The sequence below is a fragment of the Triticum aestivum genome, chromosome 7A, assembly GCF_018294505.1.
Source record: "Triticum aestivum cultivar Chinese Spring chromosome 7A, IWGSC CS RefSeq v2.1, whole genome shotgun sequence".
In the NCBI taxonomy this organism is placed as follows: domain Eukaryota; kingdom Viridiplantae; phylum Streptophyta; class Magnoliopsida; order Poales; family Poaceae; genus Triticum; species Triticum aestivum.
Window position 1 is genome coordinate 211230976 of NC_057812.1, and position 14800 is coordinate 211245775.

The window sequence follows — 14800 nt, forward strand, 5'->3', positions numbered from 1 at the left end:
GCACGGGAGTGCTCGATGGGGAGCTCGGTAGGAGGGATGGGTGGCCTCGATGCGGTCATGCCACCTGTCGCCGGCACATTTGCCAGTCCGAATGCGTCCGCTCCTCCTTCTTCCCCTTTCCTCATCTTTGGCGGGGAGCTTGGTTGGAGGGATGGGTGGCCTCGATGCGGTCGCGTCACGTGTCGCCGGCACACCTTCATGCTGGTCCGGATTCGTCCGCTCCCCTTTCTCCCCCTTTTCTCGGCCACGGGCGGGTTGGTGCAGGCCTTCCAGCAGAGCGCCTGCGGGTGGATCTGTCGGTCGAGGGCCACCGATTGGTCCAAAGCCGGAGCCTTTGTGTAGGTCTCGGGGTGGTCTGGTTGCAGAGCGGCGGCTCTGGTGGCGGGAGGCGCGGCATTTGGGGGCGGAGCGTGCGTCTCTGGTGCGGGCGGGCACCCATGGCCACGCGGGTGGCGTGGTTGCGGGTGGTCGACGGAGTTAGGGTGCGAAGGAGGGGTGTGAGGGCCGAGGTATACCACTTGCCTCGTTCTGTGACTGGCCGATGGACGTCGTACCCTTCCTGAAGGCTCCGTCGTGGCGTTCCCACTCCTGTCGTCTTGCTTCGGGTGAAAACCTGATCTTCGGGATCGGGCAGTGGCGGCTATCCATGGTCGTAACCTTCTAGGAGGCACCGCTCTGGAGTCCTGACTTCGTTGTTGTCTGGCTCACCTCTCTTTGTGGAGGCCTCTGTCGGCTCCAAGCGGTCTTCCTTGCTCATCTGTAGTTTGCTTGGCTGTCGATGGGGTGGGGTGTTGGCGCCCGGCATCTTTGTATCTTGTCGTGGGTGTGTGGGTTGTGTGCGGTGGTGGTATGTGTTTGTATCGGTCTCTTGGTTGTAATCGCTGATGGTTGCTTTATAACCTAAAGCGGGGGAAACCCTTTTTCAGTTAAAGAGGTAGTACCTTACCTGAAGCTAAATAAGAGTGTAACCTTATCCAAAAGCAACCACAAAAACAACAAAACTTCTGTTCGAGTTGAGTCCCCGTATCATATTTGGACAGCACTATTATCTAGCTACATGCCACATTTATGTCCTTCGAAGCAGTGTAAGCAGGGGGGGTTTATCCAATCATGTCCACTCATTATGCTTTTGCTTTTAAGCCACATATTCACCATATCTATCCTGTGGGATTCTCTGCTTTTTCAGCAAGTCGACGCCCATCCCATTGCACCGACCATTCTATCGTGATTTGATGATTCCGTAGTGTTATTGACATCATACACACAATCTGTGATTCATAAATTATGACATAAGATACTTAGGGGGTAGGGACAGTACGAAAGCTAGAAGGAAATGTGAAGAGGGCATCAGAATATTGTGAAAATCGGCATCTAGTAACCATTCTCCCCAAAGAGGAATCCAACGCAACTACTTTTTAAACTGTTCACCAGGCCTATGGGCATAGATTCTAAAAACTAGTGATGTCTTATAGTGTGCTAATTGGTTTCGCTGCGGAAGTTTCACTCAATCAAAAAAATCAGTGCATCATTCAAACGTAGGAGAATAATGTTTTAACCTTCTGCCACCTTTTCCAGGGCTATGGCATATCATTGAAGCTCTATTCAGATAAAATTCTTTTTTGGATGGGCCTTTTAACAAATGCCAGTGACCGGACCCTGGTCGCAAGAAAGGTTCAACCACACGTCTACCACCACACTCCCTTAGCCACACAATCGTTTAGATGTATGGATTTCAAGGGGACAACTTTTATTTAACATCATGTTTATGATATAACAGTTACCCAACAACTCTTTGGCTGCACCATTATCCGTTCCATAGCAAAAGAGAACTGCCATACGGCCCATACCCCACTATTAGTTGTGTAATAACCATGTGAGAGCATCTCTAACAGATCCCCCAAAACAACTCCTTCACTAAAAAATCATCAAAGGTTGAAATAACATACTCGAAAGACTCCCCTCAACCATCCTCAATACCAAAAAAAAAACAGGCACGCCAAAAAACATCCCCACACACTACATGGAGGGGTTCCATATCCCACGTTATTTTGGCAGGCTCAAATTTCAAAACCACCCGCCTACTCTTGCCACCACCACTCCTGAACGGTGCCGCCTCCACCCACCCTGCAGTGTCATCCGTCCTCCCCTTGTTGTGCCGCTGCTGCTTTCCGGGCCCTGTCACTCATTCTGACGCTGTGGGGCCGCCTCTAGTACCCCTGTCCTTTTTGGTCACCACTGCCATTTCCAGTTCTCACGGACTCCTGCGCCCTGCCTCACCATGTGCCACACCCCTCCTTGCCTTGTGCATCACCTCCTCCTACCCCTCCTCTCTGCCTATGAACTCCATCATGGTGCCTCCTCCTCCTTGCTAGCCAACGTCATTTTTGACGCCCACAAGGTATTTGATAACATTACCAGCAAGTGTTTCTTGTGAATCTTTACGATCAATGTGAACTGTAAATTGACATGTTCTGTTTCTTCTGTGTAGACGAATTCTCTGTTCTATATGATCAATGTAAATATTGTTTGGTTGATTTGAATTATTATCATGTAAAATATAAATTTGAGTTCTAATGATTTGCATGCACAATACAGGGAGGGAAATTGACAACCACAAAGCCTTTAGTCCCAAACAAGTTGGGGTAGGCTAGAGGTGAAATCCATAAGATCTCGCGACCAACGGTAATAGAATAAGTTGGGGTAGGGAGGGAAATTAACTAAAAAAAGGAATTTAGGTGCGGGGGGTGGGGGCAGGGGTGGAGAGGGAGGCGAGTTTTGGGTGGTGCAAAAAAGAGCCTTTAGGGGATGACTCTTTAGGGGAACTGATGGCGATGCTCTAAGTGAGTAACAAAGGGTTAAATGTAGGTTCCCTAGGATGACACACTTTCTAGGAAAATATTCTTTGACGATGTCAACGGTAATAGAATTAGCTTTAATTTTTATGAGCCGCCTCCACACCTTTCCTCTTAACTTAGCCACCTCCACCCCTTTCAAATAACCTAGCCACCTCCACCGCTCCAACTCCCTCCCAGGTCACTGGAGGATGTCGTGGCCAGATTATAGTCACTTATTTGTCAAATTATAATAACTTGGTTACCATATTACTAAACAACATTCTCCACCCATACAAGACTTGCATGATCGGTTTTTTTTTGTGATATGGTACCATCATTTGCATGATGATAAAACTTGAAAACTCATTTTCTAGCTCTACATAACATGGTATAATGCCTAAAACATGTAAATTATTTTGCAATGACCATACATCATTATCATGGCAGCTGTTGGTTATTAATATGACACTTGCGGTAAAAAAATCATCAAGAATGACAAAATGGGATCTTGTTTTGAAGCCCTTGCCATTAGTGAAGACATATTTTGCAATTAACATATGCATACATGTGTCATCTATATAGAGGAGTAATTCCATGGAAGTTGCTGCATGGGGAGACAATACATGGTGCTTTCCCCAAATATATTTTCCGATCAATGGTTTAGCAAGAGCTCTACTGAAAGATCAACAATTCAAATAAAATTACTTCTTTCGGTGATAGTCGACAAGACTCACGTTACCATCGAAGTTTAATCTTTATCCTCCAATCATGAGGCATGAAGTCCAAGTTGATGCAAAATTTAAGCAACTTGAGCAGGTGTTTGCACCTTTTCAAATCTGCGTACCTCAGGATAGTGAGCACTTTGAAGCATGTCACGTTGGAGATTCTCATGAGCACGGGCATATGTACCTTTTCCTGATGTGCATGCCGTATCTCCTTAGGTGCAAAACTCTACTTCTGTCTCTTGTTCCTGTCATAACTACAGAAGCTTGTTTCTTCTGCAAGTCTCTTATAAAATTCTAGCCAAAAAAAAAGTTTCTCTTATAAAATATTTCCAATTCATGTCAAAGTCCATAGGGTGCATTGGGACCACGGTGTGTGCAAAGATAGTTCTGTGGTGTTCGTTAGTAACAAGTAGTTCAGCTATAGGCCATATATTGGCTTGAGGATGAACGCGTGACACATGGGCTAGAATACAACTGGTAACCGGAGAAGCGTATTTCAAGATTTTTACACAGAAATTTGTGATCTGAACACCAAGAGTTATTCGTAGGGTTCCGCAATAAAGACATCCTCACTTAGTTTTTCTTTTGGTGAACAAGGGAAAGGGAGATAGTATTCTTTGCAAGTCAACCTTATTGGCCACTATGTCTTTGAGGGGACTTCAAATCAACAATTGAAAGCTTCTTAGAGTCAATTGGGATGCAAATCAAGCCCACAGTTCCTCATGTGAACTGACCAGAGCTGTTCCTCAAAATCACACCCCATGATTACCACTTCAGTCTTTGCATAATTGATCTTCAGTCCGCACATCGACTCAAAGCACACCAGCAGGAATTTAAGATTCATGAGAAGAAAAAGCATGTGTAGGGTCATGTGGCATGTGGGTTAAAACCAGACCATGTGAGCGAGAAAACCACTTCGGGTTTGGTGAGGGACCAAACCTCTCAGGTTTAGAAAGATGAAGGACCAAACCTCTCAGGTTTAGAAAGATGAGGGACCAAAGGTATACGGAAAAAGTTAAGCAACCAAAAATCAACTTTGCGAACAATTGAGGGACAAAAATCATCTTCCACAAATGAATTTGTTTGCTTAAACATGAGTTATTTATATGGCTAACATTAATAGCCACCATACCTTCCTTGTGTTATAGTTTTCCTTTGCAACCTGCTTCGTATCAAAGTCCCGAAAATTGCTGGTCAATAGTATATGTTCTGACCTTGAATCTCGAATACCACAGGAGTTGCTATCATGCTTCTTTCTGTACTTGGAATATGACTAAAGCTGCAGCCACTTGAAACTAGTTGTAAGAGGCGCATCTATGGAAGGAAAGTATGGAACTTTCTGAATGACGCAGACTATTGAGTAAGTTCTTCTACTTAATTTAGTTGATGCATCTCGAGCTTACATGGTAATTTCACGTTCCGTGTATGCTACAACACTACGTAGTTTTTTTCAGAGAATCGGACGGGATTTCTACGAACTGGATTTTTATAAATTTTCAAATTACGAAGTATGGTACAAGGACGAAGAAGGAAAAGACATGAAGCGCCTGAGAGGTAGCTGACCTACAAAAAATTAAGAAGACAAAACTGCGTATGTGTTGATGTGTATGTTTTGTTGCGCCTGGGCATTCGTTTTCTTGCTGGGTCGGTTTGTTTTTGGGGGGTGGGGCAATAAGCTTGCTTCTTCACAAGCTTATCCCATCTTTGTTATTGAGTAGAATCATGACGGTTTCCCTACACTAATGTTCGTTTTGGTCTATAGAAAGCTTAATCAAATTTACCACAGTATATATATCACCAGAATATTTTGGGCCTAAGGTATTACTAAAGAAGGTGCCTCTAATCTTTAGTGTGATGTACGCCTATTTGTCAGATATGTAAAACATCTAGCAGAAGTGCGTTAGGCTCGCTTTTCCACAGATTTATGTGACGATATTATCACAAATCACTGCAATTCCAAGCTAGCCCCTCATCGAATTAGTTTTACTTCGTTTCTCAAAAAAAAAGAGAGAGAATTAGTTCTACTTCAGTTTTTTTATTTACTTTCATCTTAGGTTAACAACATTCAAATGCACCTCGTAGCCCGAAGAACATATGTGTAGATTCATACATATGTTCTGCATATTTTATTTATATATACTTCATAGAACTAATAGTGGAAATCAAATTGTGTTTGCAAAATTAATTAATATTGGAAAGAAGCCACCAGAACATGTATATGAAAATCAACATACAGTGGAAATGCATACATAATTCGCTAGCTTAGGAGTAGATATTGTTTTTATAGTTATCAGTTATATAGCATTGTCCTGTGCAACTATACAGAGTCCCTTCACTTTTGTTGTGTAGGTCCAAGATTTGGATCAGATCTAGTTGTCTCACTTGAGCACAGTCTGAACCTATTAACGATCCTTGATCAGAAACAAACCATAAGAGTACCATGTTAGATCGATCTGTCCATCATATAGTTTCTGCAAACAGAACTAGGTTAGCTCTGCATCCGATTTGTCTGCCATCGAAAAGGAACTGACAAAAATTCAGGGTCGATATGGATTTTATACATCACTTATCCATCAGCTGAATCCATAAGCCCTCATGGGCTGAGAAATCAGACCAATAAACTCATGGAAGGGGAGATGAACCTACTCTGCTATCATTTCTGACCAAAAGGACGCATGTTCTTTTTTTAATTCTGCACTAGTACCTTCTATTGAAAAAAAAGTCCCCCCTAGCTCAACTCTAGTGTAAAATTATTTTAATTGGGGAAAAGAGCTAGTTCAACTCTAATATAAAATTATTTCTGGGTTAGTTTTCATCCTTTGTCAAGAGAAGTACCCTGATTAAATACGATAAAGAAAATTAGCAAGGAGGACAAGTTTGTTCCATCTGCTTTGTGTCGCATAAGAGAATCTGCACATATCTTGTCCTTTTGGATGTTACATGTAAAGAGTGGTATAGAGCATGCAAACACTCTATTAACACCTGTAATACAAGTCCAGCATTCCATCATTGGTGGATTAAAGATCTTTGAAAATCTCTGCTTCAGAGGCTAGGGTGAATGCCAACACAACAATGCTAGCAGTTCTCTAGCGTCTAGCCTTAGAGGTGCATTGATTCTCAGGCAGTGTCTTACATAATCGGTCCTGCTTTTACAAACTGGAATCATAGTAGTACAGATAATTCATTGTAATGGTCTGCAACTGATGGTGCACATTGTTTGTTCCTAGTGTATACAACAGACATTCCATCAGTGTACGTACTTTGTCGGGAAGAAAATTCATTCAGCGTACGCTTGCTTTCTAAGAGAGAATGTACGTCGAAATTCCCAGCACTGCGGCTTTATGTGGTGCTAAATATTCTTCAAGTAGAAGTTCTAAGATATATCACTCAGTAAGGATGTGTGCGCATTTTTCACGTACTGCATCAGTTATGTATGTCTAAATGTTTGATAACAATCCACTTGAAGTTTTAAAAGTCCAACCAAGAAGTACCTACCCATTTGGGCATCACTCAAAAATATTACTTAAGAAATATTTTTCTAGTGATAGGTAGTGATAATATATATTGTTCCTAAATATAAGACATTTTGGCAGTTTAATTTAAACTGCCAAAACGTCTTACATTTAGAAACAGAGGTAGGAATAACTTTATGTCCCCTTAAAGCTTCAACGGTCCAAAGAAGAATCAGCTTGCCATTTTTGCATATTCAGCAGGTGCTTTAGGTATATTTAGCCTATGGTAATTACTAATCATAGTAGTCATTATCCTGCTTAAAGTATTAGAGGCCTCTGCCATTGAGCAATGGAACCAACTAGTCTCAACGAAGATAGGCAGACAAAAAGAGATGAAAGGGGCCTCCCCCCTCCTCCAGCAGACCCGAGGAGGTGATGCAGATTCTCCCCTGCATTTCATTTCGTACAATGAAAATATGAAATAAAATCTCTCCTATCTTTCTTTCTTTCTTTCTTCTTGTGGCTCCTATGCAAGCTTGTCGCTGATTTGCCTACTGGTACTGCTACTAACACCTCCAATCCACCCCCACCATTCCCAAGCATTATTCTCCAACTAGCCTCTCCTCCCACTATATAAGCTGCACCATTGCCACCACTCTTGTTGTATACAAACACAAGCCAAGCCCGGTGATCTAGCAACCGTAGTAGCACTAGTAGTAGTAGTAGTAGTAGTAACAGTGGTCATTGCAATCCACCTTAGTTTTCTTTCCTGTTGAGAAGCCACAGCCCAGTCAAGCATGAGTTCATCGTGGACATTCAAGCAGAACAAGGTGTTCGAGGATGCGCTGGCCAAGTACGACAAGGACACGCCAGACAGATGGCAGAACGTGGCGCGGGAGGTTGGCGACGGCAAGACGGTGGAGGATGTGAAGAAGCACTTCGCGGAGCTGGAAAAAGACGTGTACGAGATTCATACAAACGGTGCCGGCAGCAGCAGCAACAACATCAAGGGCGGTTCCAGCCGCGGTGGCAGCAGCCATGGGCAGAGGTAGTAAGTAGTCTGTCCGAATCTCCTAGTTCTGGACTGTTCCATCCGTGCACATGCATCATCACATAATTGACCACCCTCTACTAATGTGGTGTGTGCAAAGGGAAAGGGCGGTCTTCCTTTCGGCCGGCCTGGCTAGCTTTCTCCGTGCAGTCACTTGCACTGGATGCTTTATATTCCTTCCATACATGCATTTCCCTCTACTAATATGCATGGTCTCTTGCTGCTCCCTTGGGCATCGACTTCTCTGTTCCCTTCTTACTCTACATGTCTTGCAAATGCTATATTTGGTTATCTCTTGACCTTTAGGAAAAACTATGTTTGCCCTACTGAATTTTGTTTGTAGTTTATGTGGTCTTGCAAATGTAGTAGCATTGACTCCTTTACCATTGTTGGGAAGCTAGTTACTTGACTAATCCATGAACATATTTTTGTTCCTTCACCCATTTGACTGACCGTAGCCAATCACTTAACTAGTGAACTGCTGTCAGGTTTATCACTTATATAAACACAGGTTTATCACTATATAAACACAGGTTTATTTTCTGGCTTTATCAGTTGGTCTTATAAAGACGGTGAAGAAAGGACAGCGTCAGAATATATCCAACAGTCCATCTGATAACTAACCTCAAAAGCAGCGCGCCTTTATTAGGCTTATAGGCTATGTTTTAACCACAGCATGCCCTTAACTGGCAAAAAAAGGAGATACCGCAGGGAGACTAATTTGTCCAGAATAACAAAAAAAGTGTAGTAAGCAGGCAGCTAGAGCATGCTTTTGCTCAAGATTTGCGCGTAAAGCTTGCGGGCTCAGTCCCTTGAAGCTTGCTGTCCTTTCGACGGGCATAAAGTGCTGCTCATCTCAACAGTTGATGTTTTGTTCTCTCGCATATGGACGTATAGGACAAATTCCAATCTTAGGTTTCTTCCTCTTGCCCCCCTAGCTAGACTAGAATAGATCCGCTTCTATATGTTATTTCCAAATTAATGCCCTTCACTGGAAAGACCCTCTACTTTGTTTCTGTCGGCATCTCTTCCTTTACATGGAACATTCAGACTTGTTACACTGTGAGCCAAGCATTTCTATTTCCTTTGTGGATTTCATTTTCAGCCATTAAATCCATGCCTATATCAATCCATGGCCTTTTCAGTTTTTCAGTTCCCTGTTGCCTCCGGAACATAGCTAGACTAACACTCGGTTTATTCTCTCCTTTTTCCAGGCCAAGGTACCTGAAGAGCCAGTGATCGCTGGGCTGGTGCAAGACTCGAGCACAGCTAGCCTCCTGCCTCTGCCTGTTTTCCAGCCTGAAGCCAGTACTGCTCTATCTACACTACTAGATACACATGACCCCATGGTGATCGTCATCCGGTCATGTAGCTAGCTGAAGTAGCTATTGCTCTCCAATGATGATGGCACTACGACAAAGAATAAAGTCCGAGACATAATCAAGTCCCGCATCGGAGCTGTATCTTCCGTATATTTTGTACGCATTGTCTTCGTGTATATGACCCACACCACGAGCCATGTCCCCAGCTATATTGTACCGCCGGAGGTATCGGACGCGACGGGCGCTTGTACGCTGGTGCCGTGGTCTGTCTCCCTGTCGAATCTGTTACCTGATATATATATATTTGTCTAATGGAAATTCCGGTCTACGGATTACTTATTGCCGGTGCCGACTTCTGCCCTGACATTTCTTGGCTTTGGACACGCGCGTCATAGGGAATTCTCCAGCTCTCCTTTTTCATGGCGTGTCCCAAAAATTAGAGTAGATCTACATAAACCTTGGGGAATCCATATTCCAAGAAAACCAGAATGGACGGCCCATATAACGCAGGGTGCGCCGATTGGGTGGACCCATTGCAGTGCGCCGCAAATACCAGGGTAAAAAATCGTAAAAAGGTAGGAGACGATGGCTGGCAATCACAGGACTGGCTACTTGTGCGCACTCGCTAGTAGCCACTACGATGGAAGAGCTCGGTTGACCAATGTACAGCGGAACACTAAAAAGAACTAAAGAAAATACAAGACTAAACACTGTTAGAAAAAATCCTTTACAATTTTCCATATTTTAATTAATTTTTTGAACGTATGAACTTTTTTTGACCAAGGCAAACAATTTTATGATATTGCGAACAAATTTAGGATTTCCAAAACGCTTTTAAAAAACGTGAACATTTTTAGAATTTTTGAACAACTTTATAATATGAGAACAAATTTTGAAACGAAGAACAATTTCAAAAATACTAAACAAATTTGGAATCACAAACATTTTTTGAATATGTGAACAAACTTTTGAAATCCAGAAATTTTTTTGAAATCTTTGAACAAATTTTGTAAAACACGAACATATTTTTTTACAAAAACACAATCTTTTATTTGAAAAAATCCTGGCATTTGTTTGAAAGGCAAACAAATTTCGAATATTTTGAACATTTTTTTAATTTTGCCTTTTTGGACATTTTTTGCAAAAATGCGAACATTTTTTAAATTGTGAGAATATTTGTTGAAACTTCCTAACAATTTTTGGAAACGCGAACACATTTTGAACATTTTGGTGAAAAAAGCAGGACAAAAGAAAAAACAAATAGAGAACCAAAAAAGAAAAAAGAAAGAAAAGGAAATAGAAACATAAAAAAGGAATGAAAAACAAAAAGAAAAGCCGGTTGAAGAACCTCCTGGAAGGTTCCCAAAACAGGGCAAGGAAACCTTCAAGAAGGTTCGCAAAACCGGAAAAATGATCGCACCTATAAAAAGCTAACTGGGCCGGCCCATGTACCATCGAAAGTGTGCGATAAATCCACAACTTGCCACAGGACGCGGTGAATAGGGTTTTGCGTTACCACGTGTACTCGTAAATCACTAATTAAGAAGTACTTCTTTCAAAGATCACTTCCATCTCCTCAGGTTACGACAAGTGGCGTACTGGGAGTTTTTGCTTTTTCGTACATCCATTTATTCAAAATGTTTTATCTCTGAAACCGTGCGTCCAAATCTCGAACCGTTTTCATTATTGGATTCCTCGCGTTGAGATCTTCAAAACTAGATCCCATATTGATAGATTTGACGAACATTTTTTTCACGAAAATAGCAGACAAAAAAATCAGACGAAAAATCGAACCGGGAGCATGTTTTTTTTTTCTTTCCGAAAGAGGCACGGCCCTGCCTCTCACGAAAGGACAATCATGCATCTCGCGGAAGCAAAACCGTGCCTCTCGCGAAAGGAAAACAAATAAAAATCACATCTTTTTTCGTTTCCAAAGGAGGCACGGCCATGCCTCTCGCGAAAGCACAATTGTGCCTCTCGCGGAAGCGAAATCATGCCTCTCGCGGAAGGAAAAATAATACAAAACAGAAGAAAAACCATGTCTCTCATGAAAGGAAAAAAAATGCGTTTTTTCGTTTTCGAGAGGCACAGCTGTGCCTCTCGCGAAAGCACAACCATACCTCTCGCGAAAGCAAAACCGTACCTCTACCGGAAGGAAAAAAAATAAAAAATATGTTTTTTTGTTTCCGAGAGGCATGGTCCTGCCTCTTGCAAAAGCAAAATCATGTCTCTCGCGAAAGCAAAATCGTGACTCTCGCGGAAGAAAAAAATGTATTTTTTCGGAAAACTAAATAGTTGAAAAATCCGGAGGGAGCGCCTAGAACGCGACACATGGTGAGGCTGAGAGCGCGCAGTGATCTATGGGAGGCTCCCAAAGGAGCGCTCGCCAACTAGTTGCTCTCGGCGTACCCCGCCTTACGTGCTATATATGATTATGGGCCGGCCCATTATCAGATTTCATCTCACCGCTTTTGGGAAGGTTCTAGGACCTTCCTTCAGCAAGGTATTTTCTTTATTGTTTTTCGTTTTTTCTTTTCTTTTTTGTTGTTCTTTTTCATTTTTATTTCCTTTTTGTTTTCTTTTTCATTTGGAACTATATTTTTAATTCACAAATAATTTTGAAATAGTTAACATTTTTTCAAATACATGAACATCTTTTTGATTCGCGAACATGTTTTACAAATTCATGAACATTTTTCAAATTCAAGTTTAGAATTTGCATGTATTGTTTTGAACACGTGAACAATTATTTTGAATGGCAAACAATTTTTAAAATTTGGGAACAATTTTTGGTAATTCGTGAACAAATTTTTTTACGAACAATTTTTGCGTTCATGGACACTTTTTGAATCAGTGAATTATTTTTAATTTCTATGAACATTTTTGAAATTAAGGAACAGTTTTAATAAATCCCGTATATTTTTGGAATATTGTGAACATTTTTTAGGCATTCATTAACATTTTTCTAGAAATTCATGCACATTTTTTGGATTTGTGTGCAATTTTTGAAATAGACGAACATTTTTTGAATCTGCAGGCATATATCTTTTTTGAATATGCGGACATTTTAGGTGGCGGCTTGGGGGGCGTGGGTGCTGATGGAGTCATGTATCTAGGGTAGGGTCACAGACCTGATCTAAGTACCCTGCCCAAGGACATCCTTAGAAGAGATCACCTTCTAGTCGACCTACGAGGGACTCACTCGACTGACTTGAAGGACTCGACCACGAAGACTCACTCGACCACCAGAAGGTCAAGAGGCACTCTGCACTGCAACGGTCTGTAATTAAGTAGACTTTATGATAGTAAAGACATTTTATGTGGGGCGTTACCAGTAATGCCCCGGACTTAACGCACCTTAAACCCTCTCCTACGTGGGCTAGCTGGGGTCCTGGCGCACTCTATATAAGCCACCCCCCTCCACAGGTAGAAGGGTTCGGCACCTTGTAATCCATATACGCATAATCCACTCGACCGCCTCCGGGCTCCGAGACGTAGGGCTTTTTCTTCCTCCGAGAAGGGCCTGAACTCGTACATCTCTTGTGTTTACAACCTCTCCATAGCTAGGACCTTGCCTCTCCGTACCTACCCCCCACTCTACTGTCAGACTTAGATCCACGACAGTTGGCACCCACCGTGGGGCCGGTGTTTTAGCGATTTTGTGGAGAAGTTGCGATTCTTCCGAGTACTTTCATCATGGTAGCTGCTGGAGTTTTGGTCGAGGGTCGAGAGATTCGTCTCGGTGCTCTCACCTTCGTCGCCGACGACTCCGCCTGGCTCCAGGAGGCTCCACTCGACGTCGATGCGCTCCCCGTCCGCGGTGCGACGCATTTTCGCGCATGTGTCCGCGGCGTTCTGCTGCGGCAACCGTCGACCCCATATCGGTCGACTCCCCTATCGACCACCCTCCCGGTCTCCCGCTAGCGCAAGCGCTCGGGTCGGTCGAGGCTTCAGCGGTGGGTGAGACACGCGGTGGCTCGCCAGACGGCCACCACCCAAGTTGCGGCAATCGAGCCCGACGAATCTCTCTACGGCCTGTTCGATCTGTCGACTGGCTCCATAGAGACTGCATCCGAATGCGATAGCAGTGATCCAGCGGCGGAAATCTTGATGGTCGACGGGCCTCGCAGCCCCCCTGGCTTCGCCCGTGATGGTGGGGCAGGCGATGGAGGCGACCCCGCACGAGACCACGAAGAGTACCAACCCGAGCCACTCGACTCTCTGCAAAGAGAGGAACTTCGCCGCAGGAACATGGATGCCCTGCATACTCCCATCGCAGGAGAAACCCCCGAGGCTCGCGCCTTGGAGGAGGCACGTTTGGCCAATTTGGCCGAACGCGCTCGCCTGGAGAATCTTCAGCGAGCACTCGACGAGGGCGCGCGGCAACGAGTTCCCGACGCCAGTCGACGTCAACTCTTCCCGCCGACTCAGGTATATCGAACCCCAATCCAGAATTTAGCAGCTGCGACCCGTATAGCAGAGTCCATCCAGCCCTCTCAGTCGGAAGCTGGCAGAGGCTTGATGCAGATCAGGGATCTGCTCCGGGCAGCAGGAGATCAGAATTCAGCCGTGTCGCAGTCGCGCAACAGAATCCACAGTCGATCCGTCGCTGCGAATATGGTTCAGTCGGCTCACAGTCCCAGATCGCCTCCGCGGCGTGAGGGGCGCGAGAATCGGCGAGACCAATATGGAGACCGACACGACCGAGATGATAGGCGTCGAGTGCCCACTTCCCCTCCGAGGGGTGGGTCTTACGCTCCTCGGCAGCAAGATGACAGACGTCAGCTCAGTGCGGGGCGAAGAGTTCCAGTCGACCCCAGGGAACCAGGCTTCGACGCGCGATCCATTATCGTGCAAGGCTTGGTCGATCGGAACAGAGCCCATCGAGGTGGACTCGACAGAGATGCGCCCACGAGCAGTCGAGTGCACGTTTCTGGTCCGGAATGTTTCAGCAGAGCTATCAGAGCCGCAGTGATTCCTCCCAATTTCAGGTTGGCAACAGGAGTCAGCAAGTTCACCGGTGAGTCTAAGCCTGAAACTTGGCTTGAGGACTATCGAGTGGCGGTTCAGATTGGTGGCGGGAATGACGAGGTGGCCATGAAGCATTTGCCCCTCATGTTGGAAGGTTCTGCCAGAGCGTGGTTGAATCAGTTACCTCCTAGCAGTATTTACACTTGGGAAGATCTGTCCCGAGTGTTTGTCAGAACGTTTGAAGGAACTTGCAAGCGACCGGCTGGATTGACGGAGCTGCAAGTCTGTGTGCAGAAGACCAATGAGACTCTCAGGGAGTATATTCAGAGATGGATCACTTTGCACCATACTGTGGAGAATGTGTCTGATCATCAGGCAGTCTGCGCCTTCAAGGATGGCGTCAAGAACAGAGAATTGAGTTTAAAATTTGGTCGAACCGGAGACA

General features: G+C 44.2%; 1 protein-coding gene across 1 annotated transcript; it reads left to right on the forward strand.

Annotated features, from left to right (window-relative positions):
- Positions 1 to 7436: 7436 nt before the first annotated feature.
- LOC123150802 (protein RADIALIS-like 4) lies at positions 7437 to 9723 on the forward strand. The gene is made up of 2 exons (XM_044570628.1): positions 7437 to 8059; positions 9277 to 9723. Exons 1-2 carry the CDS (start codon positions 7809 to 7811, stop codon positions 9299 to 9301), a joined length of 276 nt encoding a protein of 91 aa, XP_044426563.1. The 5' UTR covers positions 7437 to 7808; the 3' UTR covers positions 9302 to 9723.
- Positions 9724 to 14800: the final 5077 nt, after the last annotated feature.

Excerpts from the sequence above, each read along its gene's own strand:
- LOC123150802 (XM_044570628.1), top strand. The coding sequence starts at position 7,809 with ATGAGTTCATCGTGGACATTCAAGCAGAACAAGGTGTTCGAGGATGCG. Across the intron at positions 8,060-9,276 it reads GGCAGCAGCCATGGGCAGAG|GCCAAGGTACCTGAAGAGCC; the intron begins GTAGTAAGTAGT and ends TCCTTTTTCCAG.